This window comes from Cajanus cajan, chromosome 7 (genome assembly GCF_000230855.2).
Source record: "Cajanus cajan strain Asha chromosome 7, NIPB_CcT2T_4, whole genome shotgun sequence".
Taxonomy (NCBI): domain Eukaryota; kingdom Viridiplantae; phylum Streptophyta; class Magnoliopsida; order Fabales; family Fabaceae; genus Cajanus; species Cajanus cajan.
Window position 1 is genome coordinate 47,494,683 of NC_138523.1, and position 12,446 is coordinate 47,507,128.

Genomic DNA, 12,446 nt, shown 5'->3' on the forward strand with positions numbered 1-12,446 from the left:
CGCTATGGGCTACATCATTTTTGTTAGTCCATCAACTGTGTTGGCTCAGCCTATAGCGACACTGATGTGGCTCATTCCAGCCCACCCTAGACCAAAAAAAAAAATTGCCACGTGTTATGGGTGTCGCTATGGCCCATAGCGACACCCAAGAAAACAGCCCAAAGGTGTAATATGTTTCAAAACAACCTCATTTTAGTATATAATTTATAAAACTGCACCACAATGATCTAGCCCCAAATAATACTTTTAAACTGAATTGTGATGGAACTGTTGATGACAATGTACATGCGGCTTGTGGAAGAGTTTTACGGGATTGTGTTGGTAAGTTTATTTTCAAATTTTCAGGAAAAATTAGAACTTGTTCAATCATTCAAGCGGAGCTTTGGGCCATTTATTATAGACTACGACTCATTAAGGAGATGAACTTGAATGAAGATTTTCTAATAGAGTCAGATTATGTAATTTCTGTAAAATTTTCCAATGAAGATTATTTTAGGGAGCATTCTTGTTATTCTTTAATGAATCATATTGTTAGAGTAACGGGTAGAATTTAGAATTTAGAATGTAGTCATATTTTTTGTGAGGCAAACCAAATGCAAAAGATGGGCTTTCTTTATCCGAGGGAGTGTCTGCTTTCACTCAATCTCTGGGATGGATTAATTTTCCCTTATTTGTTGACAAGTTGGCTATAAATAATTAAAATGAAAGTATCTTGTACATCTAATAATAATTTTCATCTTCTATTTGTTAACTGGCATGTCAATTAATTGTCGTATAAATCAATTCTTAATTATATATATATAAAGAAGGTTATAATAATATCGGTATAATTTTTACTATATATTACATCGCTCAATAATTTTATATTAAATGTGAATTTTATAAATTCAACCATTAGATTGAAAGTTCATATCACTTTATATGTTTATATCAAATTTTTGTTAAAATTGGACAACATCTTGAAGGTAATATATTTTGAAATGTATATATTACGTCTATTTTATTTTATAAGAATGAAGTATCAAATCATCATGAATTAATATAAATTTTTTATATATGATCTAAGAGTAAAAAAATTTCAATCTAACGGTTGAATTTTTAAAATCTACATTTAATATAAAATTATTGAGTAGTGTAATACTTAGTAAAAATTACACCGGTTATTATAATTCTCCTTATATATATATAAATGATTCACTCAGTTTTATTATAATTTCTTTACTTAATAATTTATATTTTATATTAAATTTTAATGATTAAATTGTTATATTAGAAGCTCTTAATATATAAATTAAATTTATTATTTTTCCAAGTTTTGAAAATCATATTATATTAATAATAATATAGATTTTAAATAATATAAAAAATATTTTTTTATAAATATCCATTAATTTGAATTAAATAAATAAAATATTAACTAATTTTAAAAATTTATAGATTTGATCTATGCATTAAAAAATTTAATTTAATTATTAAATTGTTGAAATACAATATAGACCATGAGTTATAAAATAAAATAAAATTTAAATTTTGTTTGACATATTATTGGAATAAGTGGATCCATATATATATATTAATTAAATATGAGTTTCTATATTGCATAAGGCTATTTAAAGATTTTTCTTCAACAAGAAATTTTTTTATGGATCATTTTAACTTTAAATCTAATTTAATTTTTATTTATCATAAATACTTATAAATTAAATTTTAATATTTTAAAATAAATTATCAATAAATAAAAATAATATTATATTACAACATAAATTATTTATCATAAATTTTAAATTAATTTATATGTTAGTATAAAAAATTTAATTTATATATTTATAAATATTTATTTACACAAATTTATATATAATTTATATATATTTTAATTATATATAATAAATATTTAACCTATACATTACACATATTAAAATACTAAAATAATATAATTGCAAAGATATATTGAAATACACTACCGAATACTTATCGATCAACAAACAATTCTTCTAATTTACACAATACTTTCGAGTTTCGAGTATGAATTTTAAAGTTGTAATTACCTTCAATTATCAGAATAAAAACTTTGTAACCATAGATCTTATTAATTAACTAATTTGAACAAATTGTCACTGATAAAAAATATTGTGTAATATAAAAAAAAAAAGGTTTGAATCAGCTTTATACGTGCACTTGAACGCGTTTGTAGGAAAAAAAATTGTTTACTTTTCAATTGATCAGTCTATGTAAACTGATATTTATCTTAATTTATAAAAATAAAATCCATTTAAAGTGAAGTTTGCAATCTTAAACTAAACATATTCCAAATCAAATCCACTCATTTTTTTTATCAACTAATTGAATAACAGTCACTTTCTATTTCGAATGTTCAAATTTGTGGGAGATATCTATGCATGCTATGTTAATATTAGGATTGAGCATGGGATGGTTCAGATCGGTTAAGGTATCAAAATCTTAAATCTATTGTAAACCAAAACATGCAAAATTGAAATCGATTCTGACAAATTTAAGTTATTGGTTGGGTTCAAGTGTGTTGAGTGTATCGATTGTTAAGGTGGGTTCCTTCTTCTTTCTTGGGTGTGAAGGAAAGAGTTGGAATCACAGTCAATGGCTAAGAAGATTCTTTGAGAAGTATCAAAGTTGTGGTTAATACAACTATTTTTCTTTGTCCAGAAATTTTATATGATAATTCATGGTCAGGATAAAATATTGACACAGTAATTATTTTAAGAAAAATGCTAACCACACTTTTTTTTTAATATTAGTTGAAAATTATTTCTCTCATTAGAGAATGTAATTGTGCTCTCCAATATGTTTTAACATTCTTTATTATTGATTTAAAATTGACAAAAAATATAAATTTTAGTAAATTTCATCATTAATTAAATTAAGAGTAAAATTTCATTAAATAAAATAATAAAAAGAGTGTCTTAATTATCATAATTCCAAGATGAGGCTAGAATATTTTAGCCCTATCATCTTATAAATACCATAGCATATATATATACGAGCACTAGCCACTAAAATATTAGAGAGATAGAAATGTTTGTGATCCTTGTGAAAGCGCTGGCCATATTTGTGGTGTTTGCAAGAGGATTGGTGATTAAGAATTGTACATGTGATATTGTATTTGCATGTGCAGATTTTAAAGATAAGTTGATGTGGTGGTTTATATTTGGTATTTGGTGCAGTGAATGGAGAATGCAGTGTGCGAAATCTATATGACTATATGTGCAGCTAGCAATCTCCAACAGGAAACAATGAGTATGGTGTGAGCATTGTGAATAAATGTTCTGAATTCAATTTTGAAAGTGATCGGTAATGTTTGTCTTGTGAGGAATGGTTTACCCATCCCTTCCCATTCACCCGTCAACTTCCGTTATGCTTCGCCCAAACCATTCAAGTTCAACCCAATTTCATCACAAGTCATTTGTTATAAACAATAATATATGCCTTCTATATTACATTTGTCTATGTCTAAAATATGGGGAAAAAATAATTAACATGACGCAAAACAAAATTTTATTGTCACTCGAAACATCTCAAAGTTTGGTTTTAATTCCTACAAAAAAGTTAATAGTTTTCAGACTACATTTATCAAAAGTGACTATATATATAAGAATTTTAGTTTATTGAATTTAATATAATATTTAATTTCTTAGTTTTAATTATATGGTGATTTTAGTCTAACCACATGATTTAATTTAAACATTTTTAATGTCATGACGCATGATTTTAATATTACAGTTTTAATATCTTTAAAATAAACATATCACGGTTTCAATATAAATTGGTACATTTTTTAATAGCATTTACTCGTGTAATAGAATAAAATCACACCAATGATTGGTATTTATTATTAATACGTTTGGAGGTCCAATTACCAAAATAACAAATAAATATAGAGAAATATTAATAAATTTAAAAAATAATGCAACTTATTTTATCACCATATTATTTTTTAATAAATTAGTTAGATGAAAAATAATAAATAAATTCTATATAATGATTTGTTTAAAAATACTTTCAGGAAATCTCACACTACATATCAATTTTAGAAAGCATTGATAATTTTTTTTAAAAAAATATATAAATTTCAAGAAATTGTTCATAACAATTTCAAAATAATAATAATTATTAGAGAGATAACAACCACCTAACAAAATCATTTGCTTAAAAATTATTTAATAAAAATAATTAAATTTGTTAAATTTAAAACTACTAATTTCATTTAAACTAATTTTAAGTTTAATGTTGTAAAAAAAAATTATTTTTCAGTTTAGAAAAAGGTTTTCTAATATTTTTAAAATGTACATGCTAAATAATAAACGTTTATTGTATGTAACTAAAATTTATAATAAATTATATATAAATAATTATTATATTTAAATATATAAATCATATTAAAACTTTGTATAAATAGACACTTTTACGTAATTAAATTATATTTTAGATTTATGATAAATAATTTACATTGTAATACAATATTATTTTTATTTATTGATATTTTATTTTAAAAATATTAAAATTTAATTTATAAATAATTATAATAAATAAAAATTAAATTAGATAAAAAAAAAATACCCTAAACGAAGAAAAATCCTTAAAAATATTCTTAGTTTTAATATATAGAAATTGATTATAATATTTTTTAAAAAAAAATTATAATATATAATTTAAGTTTTTTTGAATAATTGAATTTAATTATTTAACACCAGTTATTTTATGTTTCTAGAAAGCCTTTATAACATTTAAAAAAAAATTTAATTTGGTTAAATTGTAATTTTGATCCCTATATTTTTATCATTATGTAATTTTGGTTATTCTATTTTAAATTAGAGATATTTAGTACATCTATTTTTTTTTATAAAAAAATATCGAATTTCAGGACTACTATCAATTTGATATTTATTGATCCTTAAATTTTAACTTTTTTTAGTGACTTTTCACAACTTAAATAACGTGATATTTAATAATGTGACATGTAAAAATAAAAATTAAAAAAGAACATACAAAATATTTTTATTTGTATCTATTTTAACGAGTGATTAATATTTATTTTATTAATAAATCTTATTTGTATGTATTTTTTTTTAGTTTTTTATTTCTAAATGTCATGTTATGACATGTCATATTATTTAGGTATGCGTAAATGTTTTTTTTAGAAGGTATGCGTAAATGTTGCAACTCAATGATGAATGTCAATTTGAGAACATGATCAAAATTTTGTATTTTTAAAATTAGAATAACTAAATATTTTTATTTTAAAATAGAAGAATAAAAATTTCAATTTAGTATTTAAAATTTCAAGAAATTATTTTAAAACAATTTTAAAGTTATAAATACTCACTTGACCTACTATTCTTGATTTCCAAAAATCATTTATAATATTTTTAAAAAAAATTATTTCAAGAAAGCAAATATAACATTTTTCAAATGATTAAAACTATTAACATAACATTTGCAATTCTATACTAATATCTTTTATAATTTTTTTATATTAATTTAACACATTTATTTCTGGTTTCAAAAAATGAATTTATAACATTTCTCAAAGTTGAAAATTTCAAGAAAATATTTATTAATTATTTTTATTTTGGTTATGGTTTAAATTTATTTATTTAATACTAACTATTCCTAGTTTTAAAAATGTATTTATAAATTTTTTTAAAAGTTTGAAACTTTTAGATAAATCTTAAGATAAATATTAAATAATTAAAATTAGTAATTCAACTTCAAAATAAGAGTGAAAAAATTACTGAAAATGATGGAATTACCTTCCAATTTCTAAGTAGAGATGGTGCATTCAATACTCCATTTTATTTATGATTTAGCTTATAAATGCTAATAGTTTTGTTTTTAAAAAGACATGCATTCTTATGCTTAAGGTCGAAAATGAGTTGAACAACAATCAACACTAGCAAGTTGGCGTCTATTTTTCTTTTGAGTAAAAAATTACAGATTATTAATATAATTTAAATTTTTAAGAATTAATATATGTAATTATAATATTATTCTCATGTGTATGTTTTTCTATGCACATATAAATTCATTTCTATAATCTATTAATATAAAAAAAACCTTGTGAATTACAAGGTCCGACTACAAACATAGGATTAGAACTTTGTGATTTCTACACCAACAAAGATTTGCGACGGGATTATTAAACCACTCAACGTGGCTCATGATAAACACACCTCCACTCTCCTATAAGCACACCCCCTTTTAAAAAAAAAATATATAAAATGTCTAAATTACCCTTAAAAAAAAAATTCCTAAATTTACACCCCTCCTTCCTCGCACCCCCTTCCCCGCAAGCAGAACGGGTCGTACTGCAAGCAGAACGGCCCGTACTGCAAGCAGAACGGCCCGTACTGCTTGCAATACGGCCCGTTCTATTTTCAGTGCTGGCCGTTCTGCAGCAAAATGGGTCGTACTGTTTTCAGTACGCCCCGTTCTGCAAGCAGTACGTCACGTTCTTCAATCAGTACGGCCCGTTCTCCAAGCAGTACAGGCCGTTCTGCTTGCAGCAAGGGCCGTTCTGGAGCCGTTCTGTTGCAGTACAGGCCACCGCGTCACTTTTAAAATGGCTACCTTATGACTGATTTTAAAACCCCGATTTTAAAAGTTATTTTTGTACTAATCTTTCTTTTCATAGAACAAGTAAGAGTCTTTCTCATACAAAATCACTTGCCGACATTGCGCACCCTTCTTCTTTCTCTTTCTGGCACTCCTCTTCTTCTTCTTCTTACTGTTACGAAAAGTTCTTTCCGGAATTATATAAAAATGTTCCGGAAAGTACTTTCCATAATATTAAAGTCTTATTCCGGAAAGTATTTTCCGGAAATATTTTGTTATATAATTCCGGAAAGTATTTTCCATAATATTAAAGTTACTATTACGAAAAGTTCTTTCCGGAATTATATGAACAATAATTTCTATTCCGAAAAGTACTTTCCGGAATGCTAATGACTGTAAAAGTACTTTTCGAAATGCTATGACTGTAAAAGAACCTTTCTTATGCTGATTATGGTGGGACTAGTCCTTTTTTTCTATTCAGAATGACTGTAAAAGTATATTGCTTAATAACATTGAGCGGAAAGAGGCTTTGGGAAGAAGAGGGGTGTGAAATGTGGGGTGCGGGGAAGGAGGGTGGGGGAAGGGAGGTGTAAATTTAAGAATTTCATTTTTTTTAAAGGGTAATTTAGACATTTTATATATATTTTTTTAAAAAGGGGGTGTGTTTATATGAGAGTGGAGGTGTGTTTATCACCAGCCCATCTTTAGACCAAAGCAAAACTTAAGGCTACATTAATGGGCCCAATTGCTCAAATAGACTCATGGTAACGGCCCATACCCATCCACATCAACATTATGCACATTATCACCACTCCATATAAATTAAATAAGAGACAGAAAGATTCATATAAAAATGTGATGTAATTTTATTTATTGGTATAGATAATAATAAATGAATAAATCCCTCCACCATTCTCTGATTAGTTCCAAGTCAAGTGAATCTAAGTTCATCCAAATACTTGCACTTGATAATGGACATTAAGAAAGCCCGCTACTACAAAATTTTACCCACTTTATCCGATTTGTGTTGAAAGAGTTGGCCAAGTAATTCACAACCACGTTTACTAACTATAATGATTGATTAATGATCACACACAATGACACAAACATTTGCTAAGCAGATAGAGGACTATTGATACAAATACAATTATTTGGGTGGAAGTCCCAATCCATTGGGTCCATTTACTTTTCACTAGGAAATGTTGCACTATAACCTTTAATTTCGAAAGGGAAATGGGGACGAAGTTCAAAAGGTATCAGGGATCAATTACTTATTTCCAACTCTCACCCTCGAGATACAAAGTGCACGAATTTGATTTGTTACGATAAAGTGAAATATTCTACCCGACTGAGACTGAAAGATGTACACAGGAATAAAGGGTATACAAATCAAAAGTTTAATGTTTTTTCCTCGCTCTACAACCCAATTATATATATCACTCTACAAAGTCTAATCTTGTTGAAAGTAAGATACAAATGAAATGAAAAATTACACTCTTTATTCTACGATCATCCATGCATGTTTTGATCTTTCCGTTTTTCCGTGTAGCGTAGTTTGAAGGCAAGGCTAAGAAAAGGAGCCTATATTATGATGACAACAAACACCTTTAGTTATACCCTGTCTCTTTTAAACCAAAAGCAGTTTTTAATGGAAATTTACGGTTGAGATTAATTTAAAAAATAAATATTACATCATACCTACATATACCAATAGTTATTTTTTCTCTCTAATTAGATGAAAGTGAGTGCGTTTCAATCCTAAGTATTTACACGTACCACGAAAAGTACAAACAAGTTCTTTGTGACATGTATTCCTCCTAAAGATCCCAAGTTTAATCAGTGGTCGTGCAAAGATAAAATATGAGAAAAAAACAACAATAATAGGTGTGGATTATGGTATCCGTGAAGGACGTTCTTCCTTGTTAGAGTAATGAACACAAAATCAATGAATTTTAAGGAACAGGAATAAGAGTAGGGTAGTTTGTCTTCAACCGCATTGTCGTCAACAATGTTTTGTCTTTGAGCTTTTTGATAGCAACCTTAGACGAATATAAATCAACGATGGGTCCAATCTTCTTTATTCTAAAGCAATTATACAAGGCAGATGAGACATTATATGAAAGTATGCATCAGCATAAATACACCACAGGGAAAAAGATAAAAACGGCATTCACGCGTAAGGTTTGTTGCTGAGAAGATTAGTCACAGGAATAGATGCAATAGAAAAGATATCAATACATTGTTTTCCCATTCTTTTAGTAATTATTTACAGCCTCAAGCCAAGAGAAAAAGTATATAAGATAACTGCAAGAATTTGATTCTATCATATTAAATTAAAAATAAAGTGCAAGATCCTTCTAATCTGTGACAGGTGAAGATTAATTTAGATTTATAACATATTTGTCTAGGACTCTTGGCTATTTACAGCCTCAAGAAAAGGGGGATAAAATAAAGCATTTGATACTATCAAAATAAAGTTTCAAGTCAGAGGTTAACGGTGACACTTGACAGGTTTGAGAACAGTAAATGGAAAGAACAAGGGCTGTATAAGAGAGCACATATATCATATATGAATTTTACTTTCTCCTTTGTTCCGTAAACAACATGAAGCGAATATACTAACTGATTGTACAAAAGAAAGAAAGAAAAACAAAGTAGCATAAAAGAAAAAAGAAAAAAATACTCCCGAGACTAAGCTAAAGAAAAAGTTCAACTCCAAAACAAGACATACTCCTAAGTGCAAATACTATGTCTATAAGCTAAGCATTACATAATAAAAGATACTAATGACGCAGTTACACAGAAGTCCTAACTCCATGACCAGCCTCCAATGCTGATTCTGTTGTAGCAGTAGTCTCTTCTTCAGCTTCACCAGACATCTCCTCCAAGGATTTTCCTTTAGATTCAGGCACCAAGAATGTAAACACCATCCCCAAGAAGTTAACCGCACCCAAAATTATAAGGGTATTCCTCACTCCAATGCCATTTTCTGCAAACTGGAAGCCAAAAGCCCCTACCATTGCTCCAGCTTTCCCAGCTGCAGCTGATATGCCATGGCATGTTGACCTTAGCCTTGCAGGGAAAATCTCTGCTGGCACCACAAATGTGGTGGCATTTGGACCAAAATTGGAAAAGAAGAAGGTCAATGAATACATCACAACAAACCCAATATGATTGCCCTTCATGGTCCAGTGGTGGTATGGAATGGCCAATGCAAACATGAACACAGTCATGAAGAAAAACCCCATCAACTGAATTGAAAATCTTCCTATCTTGTCAATGAGTGCCACTGTGAACCAGTAACCAGGGACAGTGCTGCAAAGGGCTATGAGGGTCTGTGCTCTAGCAATTTTGTAAACCTCTTCAATGGCACTCATGGTTTTTGCCTCAGCAATCCAACCTATTGCACTGAAAATGTCCTTCTGGAAAAGATTCTGACTATAATAGGCAATGTCCAAGAGGAACCAAGTGGTGCATGTTCCAACCAGGTGAAGTCCATGTCGGCGAAGGAACTGTGTGGAGAACAAGCCAAATTCATTCCCTCTTTGTGTCTCCGATTGCTGAACTTTCTCCTCTTCTATCTCAACCTGCAACACCTTTGACATGTCTGCAGCTGCTTGTTTAGCATTCTTGGCAACCAAGGCAGTGTACCTTGCAGTCTCAGGCATTTTCATACGCCAATAGTAGGTAAGCAAAGCTGGTAGTGCACCAAACATCAAGATTATCCTCCAAACATAATCAGCTTGTGGCACTGTGGACAAAACCGGGTTAACCTCAAACGCTGGAGCAGGGTAAACTGCGTTGAAAGCAGCTGAAACCACAATTGCAACCATGCCACCAGCCAAAATTCCAAAACCTTGCATGGCGAAAACAGCAGCTATGAATCCTCCACGAGTCTTCTTGTTGGCATACTCAGACATGATAGTTGCTGAAAGAGGGTAGTCACCACCAATGCCAAATCCAAGCCAGAAACGGAAGAAGCAAAGGGTAGCAATAACAGATTTAGGTTCTTTGCCAAAAGAAAGACCAGAAGCTATTGAGCATATCACCATGAGCATAAGGGTCATCCCGTAGACACGTTTCCTTCCCAATTTGTCACCAAGCCAACCAAAGAAAAGTTGGCCTGCAAGGGTTCCACAGAATGCAACACCATTGATTGCAGCAGAAACATTTGATGGCAGAGATCCAGGCTTCTCGGGGCCTTCATAGTAGTATATGCGACCAAGCAATTTGGTGACAAGGGAGATGCAGAACAGATCATAGGCGTCAGTGAAGAAACCCATTCCAGCAACCACAATTGCTGTGAAGTGGTACCATTGTGTCTTCGCTGAATCCAGCGCATTAAGCACTTGCAACTGTTCCCTAGCCATGTTTCTGTGTCTTATGTCACAACCTGGAACATACACAATACAAATGGAGAAGATCAGAAGATAGTAAAATAAATAAACAAGTAAAGCGGTGTTAGACACGGGTGCAGCGTGCACGTGAATGGATTACTTAATGAAAGCAAATAGATGAACCATGAATCCACAGCGAATGCTAAGAAAAACGATGAGGTAATGACAATAAGACAAAATAGGGAGCTACAATTTCCACAACAGTCAATCTGAACAAAACAGGTTTCATAATTTCATTTTCAACATGGGGGCCACGGCTTCTAAAAGTGGGAAAAACCAACTGCACAACATCGTGATCGTTGAAATAATTTTTTCATCATAAACTGCAAAACATCACGAGTCATGGTCCTTAAAATATTCTTTTTCATTGAAATTCAAAAGCATATTATATTTACATACAGCATTTCACTTATACACGGAAAGTCATAGCATGAGACAGGCTTTGGGATTTCAGTTTTTAACATCACGGGGTGCAGCATCAATCTAATATTATTGTTATTCTATTATCAGGTACCAAGTATACTTCAGCCATAGAGGATCACAGTCCTCCATGCCAACAAAGTGAAGCAGATAAAATAAAACATTATTATATTATTAAAGAAGGTTCACGTATAAATATAATATGAATGGTAAACATAAAAGTTTTACGTATAATATAGTACACCTGATGCGAATGAATAAAGAATATTATTTTTCTTGGAAAAGAGTACTCCTCTGATCGAGGGGACACAGTAATCAAATAGCAGAAGCGTCATAAATGTCATCATGTATATTTATAAACTCACTCCAGAAAGTTTATAAAATCAATTCCAAAAAGAAAGAAGCATAAGATACCTGAGAGAGAAGAAAGGGTCTTTGCAGGGAAAAAAGAGAGAACGTGGGATAGTGTTCCTCGTATAAGAATACCAGAGAGAGAGAGAGAAGGAATGTTATGATTGCTGAGAATGGAGGGTATGGTTCCGTATTTAACTGCAGCGGACTCTATCTTCTAGTAAAAGGGCGAAACTAAAAACAAGAATATTTTCGTAAACTTTCCCTCCATCTCATATACCGAATATTGTTTTCTTTTTTTGGCTGAAAACTGTATATTGTTTTTTGTAGTATATCAAGAAAAATGATAATATTTCGACTCTTAAAGATTCACATTTTCCAGCTTTACATTTATCATATATGCTAATTAAATTTTATCAGTATCTGGACTCTTAAAGATTTGCATATCCAAAAGCATATTCTTTGTAGTTACCTAATCGAAGTGTGGTATTAATTGTTTAAATCTCAACTCCCATCTTTTAAAAGATTTTTTCAATTTCAATCTCAACTGCTAAGGTAAGGGTCTGTTTCACTTTAGAAAACATTTTTTTTTATTTTTTAAAAATATTTTTCATTTTTAATTTTAAAATTTAGCAAACTTGTTTGATTTGATTATTTTTAATAAAAGTTTATAAAATAATTTTGATATAAAATTTA

General features: G+C 29.5%; 1 protein-coding gene across 2 annotated transcripts; it reads right to left on the bottom strand.

Annotated features, from left to right (window-relative positions):
* Window positions 1-9,125: 9,125 nt before the first annotated feature.
* LOC109805311 (low affinity inorganic phosphate transporter 1) lies at window positions 9,126-12,100 on the bottom strand. 2 transcript variants are annotated; one of them, XM_020367346.3, is made up of 2 exons: window positions 11,814-12,100; window positions 9,126-10,975 (listed from the first exon to the last, which is right to left on the bottom strand). In XM_020367346.3, exon 2 carries the CDS (start codon window positions 10,950-10,952, stop codon window positions 9,378-9,380), a length of 1,575 nt encoding a protein of 524 aa, XP_020222935.1. In that variant the 5' UTR covers window positions 10,953-10,975; window positions 11,814-12,100; the 3' UTR covers window positions 9,126-9,377. The 2 variants fall into 2 exon arrangements, with proteins under 2 accessions (XP_020222935.1, XP_020222936.1); XM_020367347.2 differs by lacking the exon at window positions 11,814-12,100 and adding an exon at window positions 11,080-11,567.
* Window positions 12,101-12,446: the final 346 nt, after the last annotated feature.